This window comes from Gymnogyps californianus, chromosome 1 (genome assembly GCF_018139145.2).
Source record: "Gymnogyps californianus isolate 813 chromosome 1, ASM1813914v2, whole genome shotgun sequence".
Classification (NCBI taxonomy): domain Eukaryota; kingdom Metazoa; phylum Chordata; class Aves; order Accipitriformes; family Cathartidae; genus Gymnogyps; species Gymnogyps californianus.
In genome coordinates this window covers 1,544,955-1,565,552 of record NC_059471.1, presented here as the reverse complement: position 1 = coordinate 1,565,552, position 20,598 = coordinate 1,544,955, and the positions used below count along the sequence as shown (strand labels likewise).

Sequence of the window (20,598 nt, the reverse complement as noted above, 5' to 3'; positions counted from 1 at the left end):
AATTTTGATACTGCTTTGCATTTAGAGTTGATTTTCTTAAGTTGGTATTTTTACTGGTTGACAACCAATGAGAAGCAGTTTCCAACTCAAAAGGATCGCAGCCGCTCAGTGTGGCCTTTGCACTGTTTGATATTTTCCAAGTATAATATATGTACATACCCACACACACATTTACTGAACCTTTACATAGTTCACACAGGCGAAAGGCATTTAGATTTAGTTTCATATAATATTTGCTTCCCAGATTAGCATTTTTTCTTCGTGATGCGCTAAGCTGCATTTGGGTAAGAGTTAAATACTACTGAAACACAGAAAAAAGTCAATTTTTTTCAGTTAATATTACTCAAATATGCCAAAACATATTTAGCCCATCATTTTTTGAACATAAAAAGAAAATATCTGATGTAAAGTAATTGATTCAATTGTTCGCTGTCCCTGGGCCCTTCAATATATTAGAGCCAGATGAGTTTGTTTTACGCTGAGGGGAAAACAATCCATTTAGCTTTTCAACTTTGTGTAAGCTCAGTAAATAAATCAAGAAAACGGACCTGAAAAATTCTACTTTCACTGCCAATCCATATTTTGACTGCTGTTTGTTTGCCGAGACACACATTTTTCATTTAGACTACTTCCATAAGTTATACTAATGTGTCAAACTTGTAATCATTTTATCAGTTCATTTTCAAAATAGTGCTTTTAGTCTTGTCCTATCCTGCTCCATTCCAGAAGAGATGCATCAGAGCTCCCATACCCTTTCAGAAACATTCACCTGTCACAAGTTAACTGTTCTTGCAGGTTACAGGACTCACAAGTAAGTTTCGGAGGTTGTCTTGAAAAATCTGATGGTGTTCATGTCGAGACAGTGAAATTCGATTTCTTCTGAGCCATGTTTCAAACCATTGAGAGTTTTTGTTTGCTTACTTTGGTTCATTGGTTTGAGGTTTTTTTTAATCAGTAGTGTATACAACAGGTACTTGTACATGCATGAACAAATGCCTTTAAACACTTGGACTAAATTATCAGGTAAATAGGAAGGTAGCTACTTCCTCACAAACTGATTACAGAAGACAGATTTTTAACGATCAGTGAAGTCGAGAAGAATGGCTGACAACTGTTGGCTCTGATAATTTCCAAATGCTAGATCTTCTGCTAAGGTGGCCTCAGATGAGGTTCCTCACCTTTGTTTCTCTGTTAGTCCCATTTACAGCTTCAGCAAAAGCCTTAGACATCAGCTTTGCAAAACCTGGATCATCTGCCAAGAAAGTGCCAAGTACCACCAAACACCCCAACAGCCACAGATATATAATCCATTATTTTAAATCAAGGGATAAGAAGATCCTTTCCTTCCAAGTTCACAAATTATTTTTCAGGTACAGACAGAAAAACATACCAAAGTGCAGAAAGGTGTAGCTATTCTTCCTTTGAAGAAAAGATCTAGCTCCTTCAGAGGCTTCCAAAAATAGACAGGGATCAAAAGGCACCATGAGAACAGGCACCACAAAACATTTAAGTCTTTTTCTACAAGTCTGACTTGCTTCTTCCAGCCATTGCTATAGGAAGGGCTATTTCACAGATGGAGAAGAGAAAGAACCGGGACAATATTCAGCCTCCAGATGTACCCAAGAAAATGAAGCTCAGCGACTTGTGGAAAATGCATACAGTCCAAATATAAACCGAAATATCTGAAGACCCAGCCACAGGAAAATCAAGACATTAGGAAATTAACAGGAGGGAAGGGGATAAGATTTTAAATCACCAGTGGGACAAGTTAACAGCTCTCTGGAGCTCATAAACCCAAGAATTCCTTAAAAAGAATGGAGTTTTAAGTTGCACAGGGATGCCAGTCTCTGCAGATGGGCTGAACTGTGACCAGTGTTACGCCAGCTTCATGTCACACACGAACCACCTGCAGTTCTCCAGTTATCTAATAAGACCCATCACGTTGTTCAGCAACGCCTGTACCAACATTGTTATGCAACAGTGTAGTTCACTAGTGGTTTCCAAACAGTTATATTCCTCAAGTTATTATATTGTACTTATCAGTTTTTTCAATATTAAAAATCTCAGTTCCTGATAAAAGAAAATTAGAACAAATTAACATTTTTTAAGATCTTATGCAATGCTGAAATGCCAGCAGAAAGAGACAACAGGGACTTATTTTGCTTTCTGTACATATTAATGCCCTTCAGACTTGCTCGCCAATAAAAGCTGCAGCATAAACCCACGTGATGAAAGAATATTTCTGTTGCGGTGCCCCAGCATTCAGTTCTGCCCACTCAATCAAAAAATCGATGTATTAAGTAGGAGAGGTGCTCATATGCAAGATAAAACTAAAGATGTTATTAATATTTGAATATATACCATATTTACTGCAAGATACTCTATACCACAGGTGATATGTATGCTAACTGATGTGACCCAGAAATCAGAATTTCTTAAACTTGAGGCATTAGGACTGATGAAAATCATCTGATAAAACAAGATCAAAGGCAGTAAGAAGCATACTTTTTTTTCCCCCCACAATAGCTCTATCTAATCCCTCAGCACAGAGCTCTCTCTGCCTTTTCAGTAAAGATTAGCATATTTAAAACTGCTAAACTCTGTATAATCTTCAATCATTGAGAAAAGTAATTCAATTAAGGCAAGCGCTGGTGAAGTTGCCTTCTTGCTAGCCACCCAATGCTATATCCTTGTACTATAAGTTAAAAAAAAAAAAAAAAAGAGACAGAAAGAAAGAGAAGCTTCTTCTAGCTGGACACGGATTATGTTGCAGGCTCGTGATGAATCCACAGTACATGCGGCAAGTATCCAGGCTCGGCTGGGGAGGGGCGTGGGGGACACAACAACCATATTGCTATTGAGAAGCAATGACTTGCAGTAAATCCTGAAAGGAGCCGTGAGTGACCTGATGTCATTTAGCCAACACACACCACCACCGACCGATTGATCAGCGCAGGCAGGACTCACGGACAGAGAGCTGCAGCGGTGTGTCAGCTTGCTCGCCACGGCACCGAGTGCTCGAGGAGTTGGCGCAATAAAGGCAGAAAAGGCAGACAATGTGAGTAACAGATATAGGAGTCAAGAAGATTTTGGGGACCAGGGAGCAAGGAAAGAAGAGGCTTTAAAAAAAAAAAAAAAACAAAACAGCATCTTAGCATAGGGAAGAGAATCTGCAGCTAGTGACGAACAGCATAACTAGGAAGAATCACTGCAGTCCACACAAACGCCTAGGTATACGGCATTGAACTCCCACAATATGGCTGAGGATACCAGCAAAAATCAGACACTGCATCCACTGTGCAATCCCACCTTCAAATAAGAATAAAACATCTAGAGATGCTTCCAGATCTCACATGGAATGATACCGTCTTTGCTCACACAATCGCACAGAAGGGCTGTAAAGCCTGCACAGTAATGAACTCCAGTTAAGAATTTCTTAGCCATAACATACACATTTATTGAAGAGACTGTATACAGTCAGCACAGAAGGTCTGATATTAGCCAGCTTTGGTTGCTGAGGCAGCTAATCGACATTGTAGCCCTTCATAACATTTCATTTGTCATTGTGAAGTCCCTGAATGTAAATGAAACAGAAGTATTCAGCCTCCCTACCAGCAGCAGTAGGGTATCTTTAATTATGGCCTTCCAACAGGGCAGACAACCTTTTAGCTAAACAGGAAGCGAATGCAGCAATCCAGCGCAACAGTTGTACAAAGAGAGCTTCTCATTTATGAAAGCTGCTATTACAAAGACTTTATTTCTACATTTCCCTTAACCTTCAAAACAAAGAATGACAAAGAGAGCGACGTGTAAGCAAAGCCCACTCGAACTCCCTTTGCAGCATCAGAGATGCTTCTGTAATTATCTCCACCATACAGAAGAACATTATCAGGGCATTTATTCTTCCAGGAGCCATTTGTAATGGGAGCTATACACCCTTTGGACAGTAAAAAAAATTACACAGAATGACATCACGACAGCAATATCTATAGAGATTCAAGTCAAATTCAGAAAAAGCCCTTTCCCCATCACAGGCGAGAATGATGCGAGCGCTGTGTTGGAGCATGCCCACGCTGCAGCACCCGTGGGCTGCGTGGACACACCGAGGGCTACGCTGCCATCGGCATCGCCACGTTTAGCACCGAGTTCAGCGCAGATCAGTCACGGAGTCATCGCCCAGGATCCAAGACAAAGGCAGGTCTGAAACCCACACCGCAGCTGCTAGCCGGGCCCTAACCAGCTAGATCCAAATCAGCTTGAACTCATCCATAAGCCACAGTCAAGACAGCAGTTGCAGTGCTACGTATATTTAGTTAGGAGTATTTTGCTACACTATACCCATAAAACCCCTTCTCTCCTCCCCAGATTTGATGCTATGAACAGGAATTATTTAAAACCTACCAGTATAAACACGGATGATTAGCTGAGAGGGAAAAAAATGACAAAGACTAGAGGAAGCAGATATCTGATGTTATGTCTGCTAGAATAGACAAGAAATCCACGTGTAAACTAAGAGCTGCTAAGATTTAAGACCTGCACCAGGTGCTACAACCTTCCATGGAGGTATTCGAAATGCTTCATGAAATCGAAGCTCTGAAACACAGTAAAACAAGCCAAGCATTTTGCAAATGCATAGCTAATACTTAAGATTCCTGTTACCAAATACCGGGGGGCGGCGGGGGGGGGGGGGGGGGGGGGGAAGGAAGCATCTTCTACACATGACCCTCTTCCAAAATCCTCATAAAATGGCTGGCCAAATAGCACCTCACCAAGTAGATCAGGTGACTTCACCAAAAAAAAAAAATACCCAAGTTGAACTTGTGCTCCTTGAATCCCTAATGTGAAGAGAAGCTGTGCCAACACCAAAAAATAAAAAAAAAAAAAGGATGAAAGGAATAGACTAAAGGAAACCACCAATGTATAGGTAAATAATTTTAATAGCAGCCTTATCACCAAGCTCATCTACATACGTGTGAGGAATGACCAAGATATAAGTCATTTGGGGGAAAAAAAAAACACCACCAACTAGTATTTCATCATCTCCTACCACATAGAGACCAAAGGTGGCTGAGGGAGCAAACACCCCACCCCGAGACAGAAAATATTTTGCACCTACTCATTATGTCAAAGATCGCTCAATTATCTGACCAGGATTACACAAAACATCCGGCAAATGAGCATTTTTTTCAGAAAACTCTCTCTGAAGTGAAAGATTTGAAATGCAGTATTGAAGACAGAGGCCTTCTACTAAGGAAGGACGAGACATCGTTTGGGGTTTTTTTTTCTTTATTCCAAAGACAGGGAAGAAAATCTCATTGACTGAATTAACTGTTTAGAGCATTGGATCCGCTTTGCCAAGACATAACTCCATTTTCGAAAAATGCTATATTTACATATAAAACACCAGGGATTGAGACTCCTGCCCCAAAAAAACCCAGAGGAGCTGGGATCAAATGAATCAGCAACTGTTTCTAGAGATGCGGCCGTTGGGTTTTGGTGGGTTTTTTTATACCATAGCTGAACGACGCTCGGTCTCTCCCTGTCACCGAAGGAGCAGCGACCACAAGGCAGAGCAGCCTGTGCAAGGGGGAGGCAAACGCCCCGAGGCAGCCCCCTCCCTGAGGGCCCGCAGCCCCCGACCCCATAGAAAGCGGCGGGGAAGGGGCGGGAGACCCCCTTTTCCCCTCATAACGTGGGGTTATGGCACAGCCGACGCCCCCCCCCCCCCCCGGAGGGTGAGGAGGGGGGGATCCCCTCAGGCGCGACCCCAGCCCCCACAAGGGTGCGTCCGCCGCGGCGGGGGGGGGGGGGGGGGGGAAGGGAGGAGCCCGCCCCGCCGGCACTGTGTGAGGGAGACCCGGACCGAGCCGGGCCGGGCGGTGACTCACCGCTCTGCTCGCCCAGGAACACCAGCTTGAATTTCCGCAGCGGGTTGCCGAAGTCCCCGCCCGCCGACATGATGGAGGAGCCGCCGCCGCCGCCCCGCGCTCGCTCCGCTCCCCGCGGCGGGACCCGCGACCGCTCTCGCTCGCTTCTTTCCGCCCCCCACCCCCTCGGCGAAGGCTGCGGGCTGCGGGCAGGGGTGCGGGGCCGGGCGCGTAGCCCCGGCGAGGCGCAGCCGGCTGGGTGAGGTGTCGCCGCCGCTGCCGCCGCTCCCCTCAGGGCCGGGCTCCTTCCCCCGCGCTCCCGGCGCCTCGGACCGCGGCCGCGCGCTCCGCCCCGCCCCGCGCACGCGCACCGCCGCCCCGCCCCTTGCCGCACGTCGCGCTGCGTGCCCGTGCGCCCCGCCCACCCCCACGCGGCGGGCCAATCACAGCGGGAGGGGCGGAGAGACATGGGAGAGGGCGGGACTTGCCGTCCTCGGCCTCGGAGCTGGGGGGGGGGGGTGTTCACTCTGGAGCCTAACGATGGCTGCGTGGGTTTCCTGGACGCCGGGGTGAAATCCTGCTCGCTGAAATCACTGAACTGCGAGGGGGGGAGCCCAAAGGTGTGTGGGGAAAGGCAGGGTGCACACGCTCTGCCCGCAGCATGCTCCGCTCCCAAGGCCTACCTCTGAGCTGCGAGGGTGCTCCCTGCACATGCCTTCCTATTGCACCCACTCTCTTCTTGCATCCACCCTGGACCGCTTTCCCCAGGCCACCGCGCAAGGCCAGACTGGGGCCACGCATCCAGAGGCAGTGCCACCAACTCTCGGCCTCTGGAGGCCCCCTGATACACAGGATTGGGGTGGGTGGGATACGGGCGCTTCTGAAAAGGATCTGGGATGCGGGCGGGACAGCACCACTGCGTTCGGGCGCTGCTATTATCGCTGCTTATTATCGGGCAGAGCCTTTGCTTTGCAGCCAGACGCGGCCTCATCCAGACCCACAGGTCAAACTCTGCCTGGACCCGATGGAGCTGAGCCCTTCGGGTTTTTTTCGGCACGGATTTGGGCAAGTTGGAGCTCATGCCCGTTTCCCAGCTGCAGTTAAAACCCTTTTCACCACATTGCCGAAACGGCCTCGGCGTCAACGCAAACCAAGAGTTGCAGGATGCGCCCAGCCGAGCTGGGCTCAAGGGAGGAACCAGCAAAGTCCTTAAGACCAAAGGCTTAATCCTAAACCGATACGGATATTCCTTTCAGAGGAGCATCTCTTGGGGACACTCACTCCACGATGTCCCCGGCAGATCCCTCACGGCAGGGTGACGTTTCCCGGGGAGGTCAATGATTCCCACTGTCAGCTTTTCGCGGTGGCTGGGGCTGTCGTTCGGAAACGGCTCGCTGCTCCTTCCCTGCCTGGCGGAGAGGCGAGAACCCCACCCGGGGGCCAGCTCTCCCTTTAGCTATTTTTTGCCCATTTCTCCCCATTTTGCTCAGCTTGCCCTCGAGGTTCAGCAGATGAGGAGGCTCCCAGTTGCATCCTGGCCTCTCCTCTTTAAACCTGGGCTTCGGGATGTCACTTGTCCACACAGCCTTGCTCCCTCCTCTCCCACGCTGGTGCAATCCTGCACTGATTGAGACTCTCTTGCTTGAATTTGAACACAAAAGGTGATTTTTCAGAAGCGCTCACCCCCCTGGGCTTTCTGGGGCTTCAGCTGGTGCTGGCATCGCTTGCTGCTCCCAGGAATATTTCAGCTGAAACAAGGAAGTGCTCAATGACAGAGCCCTCCGGGGTCTGCAGCTCCTGCCCCATCGTTGTATTCATGTTGATGTTGGTGCAAATCTCTTGCGATCCACTCAACAAGGTCCAAATAATGCTCCAAGGGGTATTTTCCACCTAGAAACTGGCAGGTTTTCCACCGTTTTCCCATCTGGGAGATTGTTCCAGAGCCTCTCTGCTCTGATGGTCAGGGAAATGGCATCCACCGCTCATTTAGTCCCCCTAAATGTAGTCGCTGCCAGTGAATTGTGTTCTCTTGTGCCCTCTCACATCTCAACACCTTTCTCTCCGAGGCCTGAGGGCTACGTCTCAGCACCGCATCTCTTCTGCTAAGGGGACAGACACCACGCCCCAAATCCATCTCCTCTTTGAAAAAGATCGTGGGTTGAAACTAATATTATTCCATCTCCACGTGACCCGCTGTCCTGGATTTCTAAATGGTCCACGTAGCCGAAGGGGGCACAGGCTCTCGGCAAGGATTTGCTTGCAGGCAGGTCACCCCCGGCCATGAATGTCCTTTGTTCGGTGTCTCCAGCCGCGGTCTCTGTGCTCCATCTCTGCCTGGTGAATGGAAAAGCTCATTGAACCTTCCCGCTCCGGGATCTTGTTCTTAGATACGAGTCTCATCCCTACCAGCGCTCACAATCCAACTGCAGAATTAGATGGCATTTTGAAAACCAAACGGTCTACGCTTTCTATTTTTGATCATTTCATTTGTACTCCCTCAACACGATTAACTGCTTCTCCAAGGTTTTTTTTTTTCCCCAGGCCTTGAACTGCCAGCGAACTGAAAGAGAAAACGTGTCTTTAATAAGGTGATAAAATTTAAATAAGTTTTAATAAAGATATGAGCAGGAGCTCGCATTCAGCTTTGCACCCGGCATTTGGGAGCGCTTCCCCCTTGCTGTGGCACCGGTCATGTGGCTGCTCTCCTACACCACAGGGAAAGGGAATCCAGACTGGCAGAGATCTGACTTAAATAATTCCAACATCATTTTAAATACATATATTGTCCTTGTTTACGTGTCAGTATGGATTCAGGGATCTTTCATGCTGATCCCAGGGAAAACAAGGGCTCTCTACCAGAGAGAAGTCTTGACTGTTAGTAACCATTATTTTTATCACAAAAGCTCTGCTGAGGCTCAGCATCTCTTCGCGCTGAGCAAAAGCAACACTTCTGCATTGCCTGCCAAAGAGGTTTCAGCCCGAGGGGCTAGCAGGGGATATGGATGAGGCTTTCAAAATAAAGCAATTGAGGGACCTGCCTCTGCTCGCTGAAGCCGGGGGACATCATCCTGCCGACTCCTGCGGGCCTTAGGCGCGGTCCTAAGAAGCGCTGCTGAAGGCAGAAGAGGAGACACGCCTCTCAGAGGTTTTCTTCTAAGGTGTATTTAAACACTTCTTGATTGTTTTCGTAATTGGACAAGTCCGAAAAGAAGCAGAGACTTTCAGGCGCTGGATCTCAACTCTCCTAGGATAGCTTTGCTCTTTCGGACAGCACGATAGAGAGCGGACTGAGAAGGGGCAGGGAGCCTGCAACAGCCTTCTGCGTACGTCGCAAACCGCTCGAGCATCACCTCTGCCAGCACTTGTGCTGTGCACCAGGCTGGGTCATTGACAGGGCACATCCAGCTACGTGACAGGGAGAAATCTGCAGCGAAGCAGAAGAGGATGGATGAAATAATCCCTCCAGCAAGGCCTGGCCCTCTCAGCAGCTGGGGGAGCCTTGTGAGGAAGAAGAGCTCCCTGTTTTCTTTAGTGCAGTACAGAAAAGGATTGGTTTGGGTTTTTGCGGCTGAGGGGGAAAGCAACAAAGCAACACCTTTGCTTCTTTTTCTAAATGTCACAAAAAGGCAGGTCGTGCTCCTGCAAACAGGGATTCGGTTACCTGGCTGTGAAACGACTCATTAGTCAAAGAAAGGCATAGCGAGGACAGGCGGCTGGGAGCTGAAGCTGAGGCACATTCAAATTGGAAATAAGGTCCGCGTTTTCAACAGAGAGGGTGCTCAGCCGCCAGAACAAGCTGCCAAGAGCAACGCTATCTTTGTGTCCAGGGAAAATCAAGAGCAGAAGCCTTTATGAGAAAGATGCTTTCATCGAAACAGGAGTGATCTGCTTCCATACAGCTGTAAGTCAGCGGAAATCTATAGGCTGCAACGTGCAGGAGACCAAATTACATGATTTAACAGTCCCTTTTGGCCTTAAAATGTATCCGTCTATCTAACTCCGCAATGAAGAGATGGACTCGTTTTTCACTGAGACATGTAGGAGAATGATGGTCATTGGGAGGGGGATTCCTGCAATATGTTTAGCAGTGACTGCTGTACCCCAAACTCAGTCTGGGGCAACGCTCCCTCCTCAGCCACGTTTTGTGGGTGGCCAAAAGATGAGTCCCCATGAGGGGCAGAGGGAATTAGGGGGTGTAGCCCCCCTCCACGGGCACACAGCATTTGAGGTCACGGAACAAGCGGTCGTCGTGAGCATGACCTGCTCTTAATTGCGGTGCCTGTCAAGGCCTCCCCCCACAAATGCAGGACCAGGCAGTCCCCCTCCAGTCACAGCAGCCCCTCCTCAAGCGCATTTGCTCCAGGGCTTCAAAGTTCACGAGAGGAGAAGCCCAGCTTTCCTCGAACAGGAGTGCCGGTCTTAACCCAGCTCAGAGTCCCTTGCTCGAAGCACCCTGGAGTTATCAAACAAGCGTCATTGCCAGGGTGGCCCTGCCTGGGGCTGGCGAGGTGAGATCAAAGGGCAGTACAACATCTGTTCCACGTGAGCAGTTCCGTCGTGTCCGCGGAGCGCCACAAAAAAACAGCTCGGAGCTGGGAGCCCATGTCCTTGCAAAGCGTGGAGGAGAGAGCAAAGGTGGCGTAGATCCCCTCTGCTTCCTCCATACACTGAGCGGGTGGAGGAGACAGCACAGCCCCGTGCATGGCACAGAGCCCGCTCAGGCTCTGCTTTCGGGCAAACCTCGTCCTCTCACGTTCCTTCTCTCCGCCCCATGCACCATATCACAATGGGGATGAACATCTGGGGTGTCAGTCGTGTGTCGGGAGCTCCAGGCACTCGGAAATGCAGGACAGGGCCCGGCAGGGTGGATCACAGAGCAGGAATCAAACACACAAGTCTGGTCTGCAGCGGAGGAGACTTGCCACATCAATGAACGCAGATGAACTGGAGAAACAAAGTCCATCATGAGCCCTGACAGCTCCAGCCAAAAGCAATTGGAGCAGCGATCAGTCAGCAGAGCTGGAAATCCTGACCCGAAATGGAGCTGCCAGGCAGCTGCTGCCCAGGATGGACAGTTCTAAGGTGGGGGCTCAGGGAAGTGGGCAGGAGTATCTGCCACGCAAGAAGGGGGAAACTGGGGCCAGGCAGGAGAGAAGGGAGTGGGGAAGAGCCTAGGAGAAATGAAGGTTTGTATGGGAGATGGCCTGGTGAAGAAGAGGAGGGTGGAAGAGACAGGAGGGGGCAGTTTGCAACGGGATGGGTTTTCCCGAGCCAATTCCAGACTGCCAGATTTGGGGGGCACATGGCCACGCAGCGCCCATCTCTTCCCACCCTGGTCTGCCAGGCAGACCCCCTTGCCCACCTCCTTTCCCACTGGGAAACACATACTGCAAATCAGGGAGGTCCCTGTCAGTCCATCTTTCCTACAGTCTTCCCACTTAAAATTTAGGGAACTGCCTCCAGACAGCAGCTGGGATCAAAGCGGTGGCAGTAAGGCAGGATTCACTCTGCCCTCAAAGGGAGCAGCCTGCTGCTGAAAGAGCAGTTTGTCTTTCCTTCCCCTCCAAGCCAAAAGTGTGCCTGCCGTGGGGCCCAAACACCTCATGCTGACACACTCCTTCATTTTCAAGGCCCATGGCGGCCTGCCAGCACGGACACAGCCAACCCTGGACCATTACACGGCTGTTGACTACAGGGTAAGGTCCAGCCCTGCCTCTGCAACCACAAAAAAACCTCCCTTTGCAGTGCTCATGCCAGGTGGCAGGGCCAAACCAGGCAGGTTTAGTACCAAATCCTCCGGCCCCGCTTCAGGGCTGCACACCCAGGCTGGCCCTAGGCACCCTCACACCCCACAGGACCTGTCTCCAGGCTGGAGCAGAGGCCTGCTGAGCCCCCGCTGGGTCCCTGCCTTGATCCCACAGCCAGCAGGGATAACGTGCGCTGGCTGAGGGCTCATGAACGCCGATCACCCCGCCCTGAAGCCTGCTCGGCCCTAGGCCGCCCGCCCTGCCTGGCCCCCGGCGCCCTCCATCCCCGCTCCCCCTCACAGCGCTCCCGCACCGCACTGACATGGCCGCCGTAAAGCGGGGCGGGGCAGGCCACACTCAAGATGGCCACCACACTACTCTGGGGCGGGGCCGGAGAGGCGGCGCTCAGCACAACCGCGTCGCCACGCGGGTGCGAGTCCAGCCAGGCCACACTCAACATGGCCGCCGCGCCCGTGCCTCGATGGACGCGGCGGAAGGCCAATCACTGTGCGAGGAGCGGGCGGAGGGCGGGCCGCGGCTAGCAGGGTGCGTGGTGCTGGAGGCAGGGTTGGCTGCGTTGCGCAGCCGCTGCCACGTCGCGCCGCTCCGTGGGGCGGCCCCGGTGTGTGTGGGGGGGCGGCAGGGACAAGGTGTCCGCCATTACCGCCCACCCCGAGCCCTACCCACCCCTTCCTTGAGGAGACCGGGGCGCTGGGACCACCGGGAGCGAGGGGTTGTCCAAAAATTGTCGCGCCTTGTTTCCTCCCCGGCAGGCCCCGGTGGGCGGAACGCGGGGCGGGAGCCGCGGGCCGCGGGGACCCGGGCGAGGGAGCACCGAGGCGGGGCGGGGGGGACGCTTTGAGCGACGGACGCGTCTCCGTCCTAGGCGCAGGGATGAGCGCGGCGTTGCCGAAGGTACCGGCGGGCCGCGACCGGCTGTGGGGGACACCAGGCCCGGCCCCGGTACCGGGGGAGGACAGGACCCGTCGCCGGGGGCGGGAAAGGGAGGGACAGGCCTGGTTCTGGGATTGCGGGACAGGAGGGTCAGGCCCAGCCCTGCTGCTGGGGAGTCTGAGGGGAACAGGCTCGACCCGGCCTTGGGACTAGATTGGGGGGGGGTTGTGTCTCTTGGGGGGACACAGGCCTGACCCTGAGTTAGTGCCCTGGGTCGCCTGCCCTGATGTACCTGGGCCAGGAGCAGGGACCCCCCACACACACCCCCCTCCTCAGGCACCCAGGGATCACCCCAGCAACACAGGGTCTGTTAGAGCCTCCTGCCCTGTCACTGCCATTGGGAACCGGCAGATCCCTGGTCCTCCCTGTCCCTCTGGTCACTTTTTGGGGATGTTGGTAACTATCCCCCCACCCCTGTTGGCATGATGCAGCTCCTGCCTGCCAGGGTTGTGGTGACAGCAAAGCTCTTTGCTTCGCGCTGCCTTGGTGATGGATGAGCTGTGCTTGCCTCCATCCGTGCGGAGCTGGAACAAGCACGAGGGTTGTTCATGCGGCTGGTGTAACCTGGAGGCGGTGGGACAGTGCGAGGGATGAATATGATCTGTAACCGAGGGCAGGAGGGCCTCCCACCCTAACTTGTTGGATCCTGAAGCAAAGTGAGGGAGTGCATGAGAAGGTTACCGCAGTTGTCATCTTCCTCCTCCTTCATCCCTTTCTTCTGTGTTGCGGCGGTATTCTGGGGAGTGACAGTGGCTGGAGGCTGTGGAGAGATTGGGAGGGTTATCGGTACGTTCAGAGGGTCTCGGGTGTTGTTTTGACGGGTGTGTTCTGGGAAGTGTCGGTGAAAACTCACTGAGTATCTGCCATACAGTTTGCATTTTGACCGTGGTGGCTCATTGCAGGTGCTGTGCTTGAAGAAGGGAGCGTTGCTAAAGCAAGTGTTTGCACTCAGCAGGTGAGTGGTCTGAAATCAAACCCAGTAAGTAAAACACAGTATAAGGCATTAAAAACACTCGATCACTTCTACTGACAGTGTCAGAAAACAGGCATGACCAAAAAAAAAGTACTTTTTGCCAAGGAAAATCTTTTAATTGTGGAGGGAAGACTTTCAGCTGATGTCTGGGAGCTGAAAGGGCTGTAGGATGTGAAGAAGAGAAAGTCTCTTTGCTAATGGCATTTATCTGTGTCTGGGGGACTTGGGGTCTGAGCCTTTGCTCAAGGAGGTTGGCCAGATATGTTGTTGTTTCCACAGGCAGGTGAAATCAGAGCTTTTAATGATTATCTTGTTTCCTACAGAGCAGCAACACCCAGAGAAAGCCGTCTGTGTGCTGCAGGTAAGGCCTCTTATTAATCCAATGCAAGGCAAAAACTTCATTTACCCAAAATAAATATTACACATTTGAGCAGTTGTGTCTCTTTTGATTTTGGTTTTTTTTTAGCCAATTTTGGACTGGTTAAATAACCTGAGCAGGTGCTCTTCCACTTCCATACCTTTTTTTCTAACCTTTTCTTCTGCTGCCCTGTTCTTGGCTAAGCAGGCGGTACTAGTCATGGTGTTATGCTGTGGAGTGACACCAGCCAGATGCTATTCACTGTATTACTGCCCAGGAACTGGACTTACACCCCAGTGAGGTCCCACTTTAATGTTTATTGAGCTGGTGGAGTCACAGCTGTCACAATTTAAAATAGAATTTGATTTTGATGTGGAGGCAAAGTGTAACCGAGTGGCTTAGATCCTTGGTGTTCAGTTTCTCTTTCCTGTTCTGGGCTTCGTTTATTAAAATGAGGGTTACTGAAGGTTTCATTTTACCCTGGAGAAGGAAGTATAAATAAAAGCTGATGCCGTTTTGATTTGGCTTCCTGGCACATGAATATTTGAACAGGACTGGATTTAAAATTAAGTGGGGCTCAGATCCATCGTAGTAGCATCACTGCTCTTCCATAAGAGGAGACAGACGTAACATTTCATTGGTATCCTCACCATCCGCTGGTGCTGACAAGTCTGTCTTTGGCTTTTTTTTTTTTTTTGTTTGCCTGAGAATTCACCTGGGAAATGAGTCACTTTTAATCTCTTCCTTCCTTATTGGCTCACCGTAACCAACTGTGAATTGTAACAGGCTTGCTGTGATGCACGGGCTGCCTGCGTGGGGCAGAGATCAGCCGAAGCCTTAGCCTGCCTTTGCCTCCTGTCAAAGAACTGAGGACAAATTCTTGACCCCAGGGTGGATTTTGGGCTCTCAAAGCACCCGTGTATGTTTGTTAAAAGAAGGGCTGTCTGCCATTCAGCTGGAAACGTGTTTGCTCTGCTTTGATTTTAAGGTGATGCACTCGTGAGTGGCCACAGACACTACAAATCCCGTCCTACGCATGGTATTGGGAGGTTTAAATACCTGCTCCCAAAGGAGGTAGGCATAAGAACTCCTCTACTGTGCTTGCCTTCAGCTGACCCATCTTTTTACAGTCCAATTTAAATGTTGGTATTAGTAATTCCACAGCTGATGAATCATATTAAAAACGAATAATGTAATGGTTTACTGCTACTGTTCTTGGTAGAGAGTGTTATGTCACATGAAGTACCCGCTCACAACGCTGCATAAATACGTTCTTTTGTCCAGTACGTTCTTGTTTAAGTTAATGAGTAGTCTGGGGAGGGAGGAATCTCTTCCTGATGCTGAATTTAACACCCCAACTTCAAATTATTGCAGAATATTGTGAGCAGGTCTTATTTGCATTTAAACTTTTTACATTCCCTGAAATTTGGAAAGACGACAATTTTTGTGGAAGGAGGAAGGAATAACTCATCTAGACAGCTGCCTTGAAGGCAGGAACTGAAATAAAAAGCAGTTTGTTTGCTACTCCTTTTTTTTCTTCTGGAAGAAATTAATCATGGTATGCACGTATTTTCTGTGTGACTTCTGTGGTGCTGCTATCCAAGAACTGAACTGCTCAGCTTGAGAACATCTGTTAACATAATGTCATCCCAGTTTTGCAGTCAGGGACAGTGAGCACAGATGGGCTGTGATATCTTCCACATAGTTCAGCAAACCTTTGTCAGAAGAGAGTACGCTAGCACGGTCTCCTGTGTGGGCAAGAGTTGATGTTTTTTATTTCCAGCGTTGTTCAAAACAGATATGCTTTCTATTTTTTCTTTCTTTTTTTTTTTTTTTTTAAATACAGGTTCCAAAGAAGAAAAAGGATAAAGTACAGATGAAAGAGATAAATGTTGGGACCGAATACGAGTATGGAGATCTCAACATCCAGATGACTTCCTATGATATGTGTCTCGTGGAGCATTTTGCTCAGTATGTGCATAGACTCTGCAACCGACTCTCCATCAGAGTGAATGAAAGGTAGGAGGAACACGGCTCTGTGTGTGTCATCCCTTGCAATCACGTTGCGTTAGGCCATGTGAGGCTCCTAGATGACGATACCTTGCAGACAAGGGCGCAATCTAATCTCTCTGATAGATTCCCACATGTAAATCCAAATCTTCTGTCATCTGCCTGGTGTTCTCTTTTTGAGTGTCTGGATGGGTTTGGATGCTTTATTCATATAAGGAAGTCTGAAATGGAGTTGTTCAGGCACCGACTGAACAGATCTCAAGGAAAAAATAGCTGTTACTTTTAATTCCTTTGAGAAAAAGGCTTAAGCCTGTGGGTGCTGAGCCCGGGAATGTAGGCTTAAGTATTGCTGACTTTTGCTGCTCTTTTTTCTTTATAGCGTTTCATCCAGGCTCTGCGCATATATCGTGCAGTAAGCAAGTGATACTGATTATACAAACTAGAATGAGCTTGGGAAACCCCTGAAGATTGTGGGAGAGCTACCCGCTACTTTAGTAGTAGAGGATGCTTCAGTTACACACTAGATCTCCGAAGCAGATGTACTCCTGATAGCAGCTTTGCTGGTTTTAATGAGTCTGAGGAATGTGATACAGCTCCTTGGTGCCTGCAGTGCACCCAAGGAGCTGTAGTCACTGGGAGAAGCACTGCGTTGCTATAAGGAAGTAAAAACACTTAGTGGTGATTCTCTGAACTGTGTATCTTTAACTGTATCTTTAACTGTACCTCTGAGTATAACCAATGGTTCCTGCTCATTCCAGTTAAACCTATTGTTTTCTTTATGTTCATCCCCTTTGCTGAATTGTCAGCCGTGGATCTGAAATCCGGTGTCCATAGATCGGTCACTTGTAGTCTCTCTGTGATGTCATTTGCACCAAACAGCGCTAAAAATCATGACACATCGGTGACTGAGAGGTGTTTGTTTTGAGAAGGATACCTGGCGACACTAAGAAATTATAATGGTGTCGGCAGCGATGCGCTGGAAAGCATTCGCAGAGAAATGCCACAGCCTGAGACTGTTGATAGCACTTTCAGTGTAAAGCGTTATTACCTTGTATCATACTTGTGCCCTCTGAGGTTGGACGTGGTGTGCAGAATTCAGTATGTAGGGAAAGAAATTATTTGCCCTGTAAGAGCAAAAATTGTAGGGCAAAACGTGGGCAGTAGGATGTAGCCTGTTGTTATTGATGCTGTGCAAATGGAGATGGGGAGGCTGAGGTCTCTGGAGTAATGCTAACCGGAGAGCAGAATCTGATCCAGTGCCTGATCGTACTCCTGTTAAATTCAGAAGTGAAAATAATGTCTTTTGAGTGGTGCATTGCAGCAGTGGTTTTTAGCTCTGTTCCCGATGAACAGCTTACAAAATAAGTCAGAACTGTTACTTTAAAGCTCTCCTTCAACTATAAAGAAGTTAAAAGTTCTCTTCTCAGGCTGGTGTTTGTAGCTGAAACAGGTTTTTGCTGGCAGTAGGGCTGCAAGCTTCTCCCTTATCTCTTTCCAGTAAAACACCTGGCTTCTGCCAGTGCTTGATTTGTAAGATACATTGTTTGCATAATTAATTTCTCATGAAAAGTTAATCTCCTTCCACATTCTCTGCTGCTGGAGGTTGATTCATTCCTGTAAAGTAGTGCAAATCTATCCTCCCTGTCTTGAGCACTGACCTGTGGTTCCTGCAGCTACGCGATGCCCACCAAAACCAACGAAGTGCTGTTCTTGGAAGAGCGAGGTTCCAAAATGCAGCAGGATGCGGTCCTTACTACCCATCAGAGGGTTGTCCAGGTATGCGCTGGCGTTTGCTGATAGTGCTGCGGCTCTTGTGCAGCACCTCCTGTCTCAGGCTCTCAAAACCCCTTAACAATTGGAGTTAAGCCCTTGAACAAACAAGAGGCGTAATTTGTGCGCAAATTGAAGCACAAAGAAGTCTAATTAGATTTCTTGCTAAAGGTTACTCACAAAGTAGAAGCAGAGGAGGGGTTCCTGGATTCTGTATTTCAGCCAGAAGATCTATTATCTATTTTATGCAGAATACTTGATACAAGGGGTAGAAAAGTCATGTTTAAGAATGAATGATTGGACAAACTCAATGAAATTTAAAAATACTGTTAGTATCTGGGCCAGCTTCAAAAGTGCACAACTGATTGAGGTAAATAGGTATTTCTCCTAAGTGAGTTTTTCCTACTTCATAGTGCGTTCCCTTGCTATATGCTAAACCTCTGCTGAATTACATTTTAAACCTAGAGGTGGACATTTCCGCTGGAGAGAGCTGATGTGTGGTTAACGCTGGGGCTTGCAGGTTTGCCATGGCAGCCTTTGTATTAGAGTCTCACCTAAATTAAGATCTTCATGCACGGCTAAGTCTCTTTACATGCAGGAGACCGTGCAGGCAGGGACGGGAAGCACAATGTTCATAGAGAAGAGCCGAAACGAGAGCTGTGGGCTGTGCTGTATGCGAGAGGTGTGCGCACAAAGCAGAGAACGCTCTTCTGATGAAGTGGTTGACTGCCACAGGCTCAAACTGAAATGGACTCCTTCACGTGCCATTAATATAACGAGTCCATTTTGTATGTGGTGTTCCGCTCCTGCAGCGCTTTTATTTCTGCTTTTAGATCAGCGGTTTGAGTTCAACGTTTGCTCCGATACTCTTGGAAATTATTCAGAGTAATCAGCCTGAAGGGGTCCATCTGTTAGTGAAAGAGGTATGTTTAATTTTACCAATGCCTTTGCATTTAGGAAGCGGATATGACGCGTGACATGAATTTGCTTTGAAAATACGGACCTGGTCCTGAGGCTGCTGTCTACTCTAGACTTACGGATACCCAGGATCTCCCAGAACCAGGCCCTCACTTGGTCTATGAAGAAACATTACCTCTAATTCTTGATGAGTGTTTCATTTTCCATTTAGCCTCCTGTAATTAGTGCCACAGAGGGTACCTTCCCAGCCAGTCCCATAGACCTGTAGGAGATGGCAGGTTGCAAGTTGCTTTCCTTTGCTGCCGCAGATTCCCTGTGACTCAGAAGGGAACGCTTTCCTTCGGCAGTGCTTCACCGCCTCTTATCTGGGAATCACCAGGAACTTCATGGAGCAGTTGGTAGCAAAAGTGAGACTGGAAACCCAAATGCTGTGCCCTGTTTTGACGGAACTTGCTCTGGGAGGGGTTCAGCTTGTTTTCTGCAGAAAGGCCCAACAGCTTTCTGAGCACTGAGGACTTCAGGACAGAACTCCACTCAGTGGTGGACCAGGCATAAGGAGATACTTAAACTTCTGTCATTTTACATTCAGACAAAACAGTCCCAGGAAGCCCTTTTTATTCAGGGACTAAAAGACTTTTGTGGCTGGAAAGGGAAGGCAGCACGCTAAATTCAAACATGAAAACACAGTTGGCTTCTTAAGTGGCCTTTGAAGAATGTTTAGTTATCTCCAGCTCTGCAAAACCAGAAGGAATACGGGAGAAGGTCTCTTGAGTCCAGTAATCTTCTCTGCTTTGGTCACAGTCCGTGTCTGCCTCAGGGACGCCATTTCTTTTTTAAATTTTGGCTGATGGCTTTGTCTCTGGAGGGAGAACTGTGACATTGTGCCATTTGCAAAGTCATTGCAGTCTGATGCAGGAAGCCCAGGGAGGAGACCCAAGCTAGCTTCGTACGACTGGCAGTGCAGAAGAGAGATGAAAGCTTTGGGATGCTCCTGCAAAGTTCTGGAGAAAGTGGCAGGTCTCCTTAAGAAAGTAGATGCTACGGTGATAGGGAGTGGCAGAGTTGGAGGCATCCAGTTGACTTCTTGAGCACAGTGCCATTGCTCGTTCTTCCCAAAGCAGTTAGCCAGGTGAGGAGGAGCCTACCAGGCTGAATTTCAGAGTAGCCCATGCAGTGACCAAGCGTGCCTCTGGTTGCCACGCTCACTTGCTGCCAGCAGCTTTCCACCCTCTGTGCTTTACCCCCAGAAGCTGCTCCTGTTGGAGGCTGGGTGTAGGAGAGGAGGCTTGGAGCTCTGCCACCAGCTTCCAGGTTGAGCTGCCCACGAGATCCTAGCCTGCAGTGACTTTCCCCTGAGGCTTCCCATTCCCTGGGTTCCGCGGACATTTAAGTCTTTTGTTTTACCACTCTTAAGTGATTCTCTTTGGGAGAGGGTTTGTCTTCCTCTTGATTTCAAAAAGTACTCAAGAGGTGATTCTGATTTGCTTGGTTTTTTTCCCCCCCCCCTCCCTCCGTAGCACACAGAAGCTGACTTCAAGAGCCGGCTAAAGTCTCGACGAGAACTTGAAGAGCTGCTAGCGCAGATGAACTGAGATGAAGAACGCTCCATCCATTTCAGAGCCGCCTCGGGGAAAGCGAGGCTTCTCCATGGCTGCTCAAGCCTCCAGAAGGTGACTTCATGAGCACTGTACCGATAATTTGGTGAACTGGAAGAAATTTCCACTGTTGTCAAGCAGCTTGTCTTAATAAAGACAAACCCACGTGTTTCTATCTGACTGATTAGTACTCTGAGTGAAGGGGGGGTCACAATGAAACGTGGGTTTACTTTTCTCAGTTCTTCCCCCCCCCCTTTTTTTTTTTCCCCCTGCATGTTTTGTTTCTGGTATGTGAGGATTTCTGCAAGTTTCAGTCTGCAGAAATCTCTGCAAGTTAATAATGCTGTACTGCGATGCGCCCAGATGCTGAGGTGGGAGTAACCGTCCCGCTCCTTTCTTCACCTGA

General features: G+C 49.3%; 2 protein-coding genes across 4 annotated transcripts in view; one reads left to right on the top strand and one right to left on the bottom strand.

The window, feature by feature from the left end:
* RAB6A (RAB6A, member RAS oncogene family) overlaps positions 1-5,978 on the bottom strand; it is a 61,572-nt gene extending 55,594 nt beyond the window's left edge. For all 3 annotated transcript variants that reach the window (XM_050903929.1, XM_050903936.1, XM_050903943.1), the window contains exon 1: positions 5,889-5,978. In XM_050903929.1, coding sequence (XP_050759886.1) covers positions 5,889-5,958 — 70 coding nt within the window. In that variant the 5' untranslated portion in view covers positions 5,959-5,978. The remainder of the gene's footprint in view (positions 1-5,888) is intronic.
* Positions 5,979-12,479: 6,501 nt separating this feature from the next.
* MRPL48 (mitochondrial ribosomal protein L48) lies at positions 12,480-20,372 on the top strand. The gene is made up of 8 exons (XM_050901605.1): positions 12,480-12,529; positions 13,471-13,523; positions 13,865-13,902; positions 14,888-14,973; positions 15,746-15,918; positions 17,583-17,685; positions 18,513-18,602; positions 20,115-20,372. The coding sequence occupies exons 1-8, from the start codon at positions 12,509-12,511 to the stop codon at positions 20,187-20,189; spliced, it is 639 nt and encodes a 212-aa protein (XP_050757562.1). The 5' UTR covers positions 12,480-12,508; the 3' UTR covers positions 20,190-20,372.
* Positions 20,373-20,598: the final 226 nt, after the last annotated feature.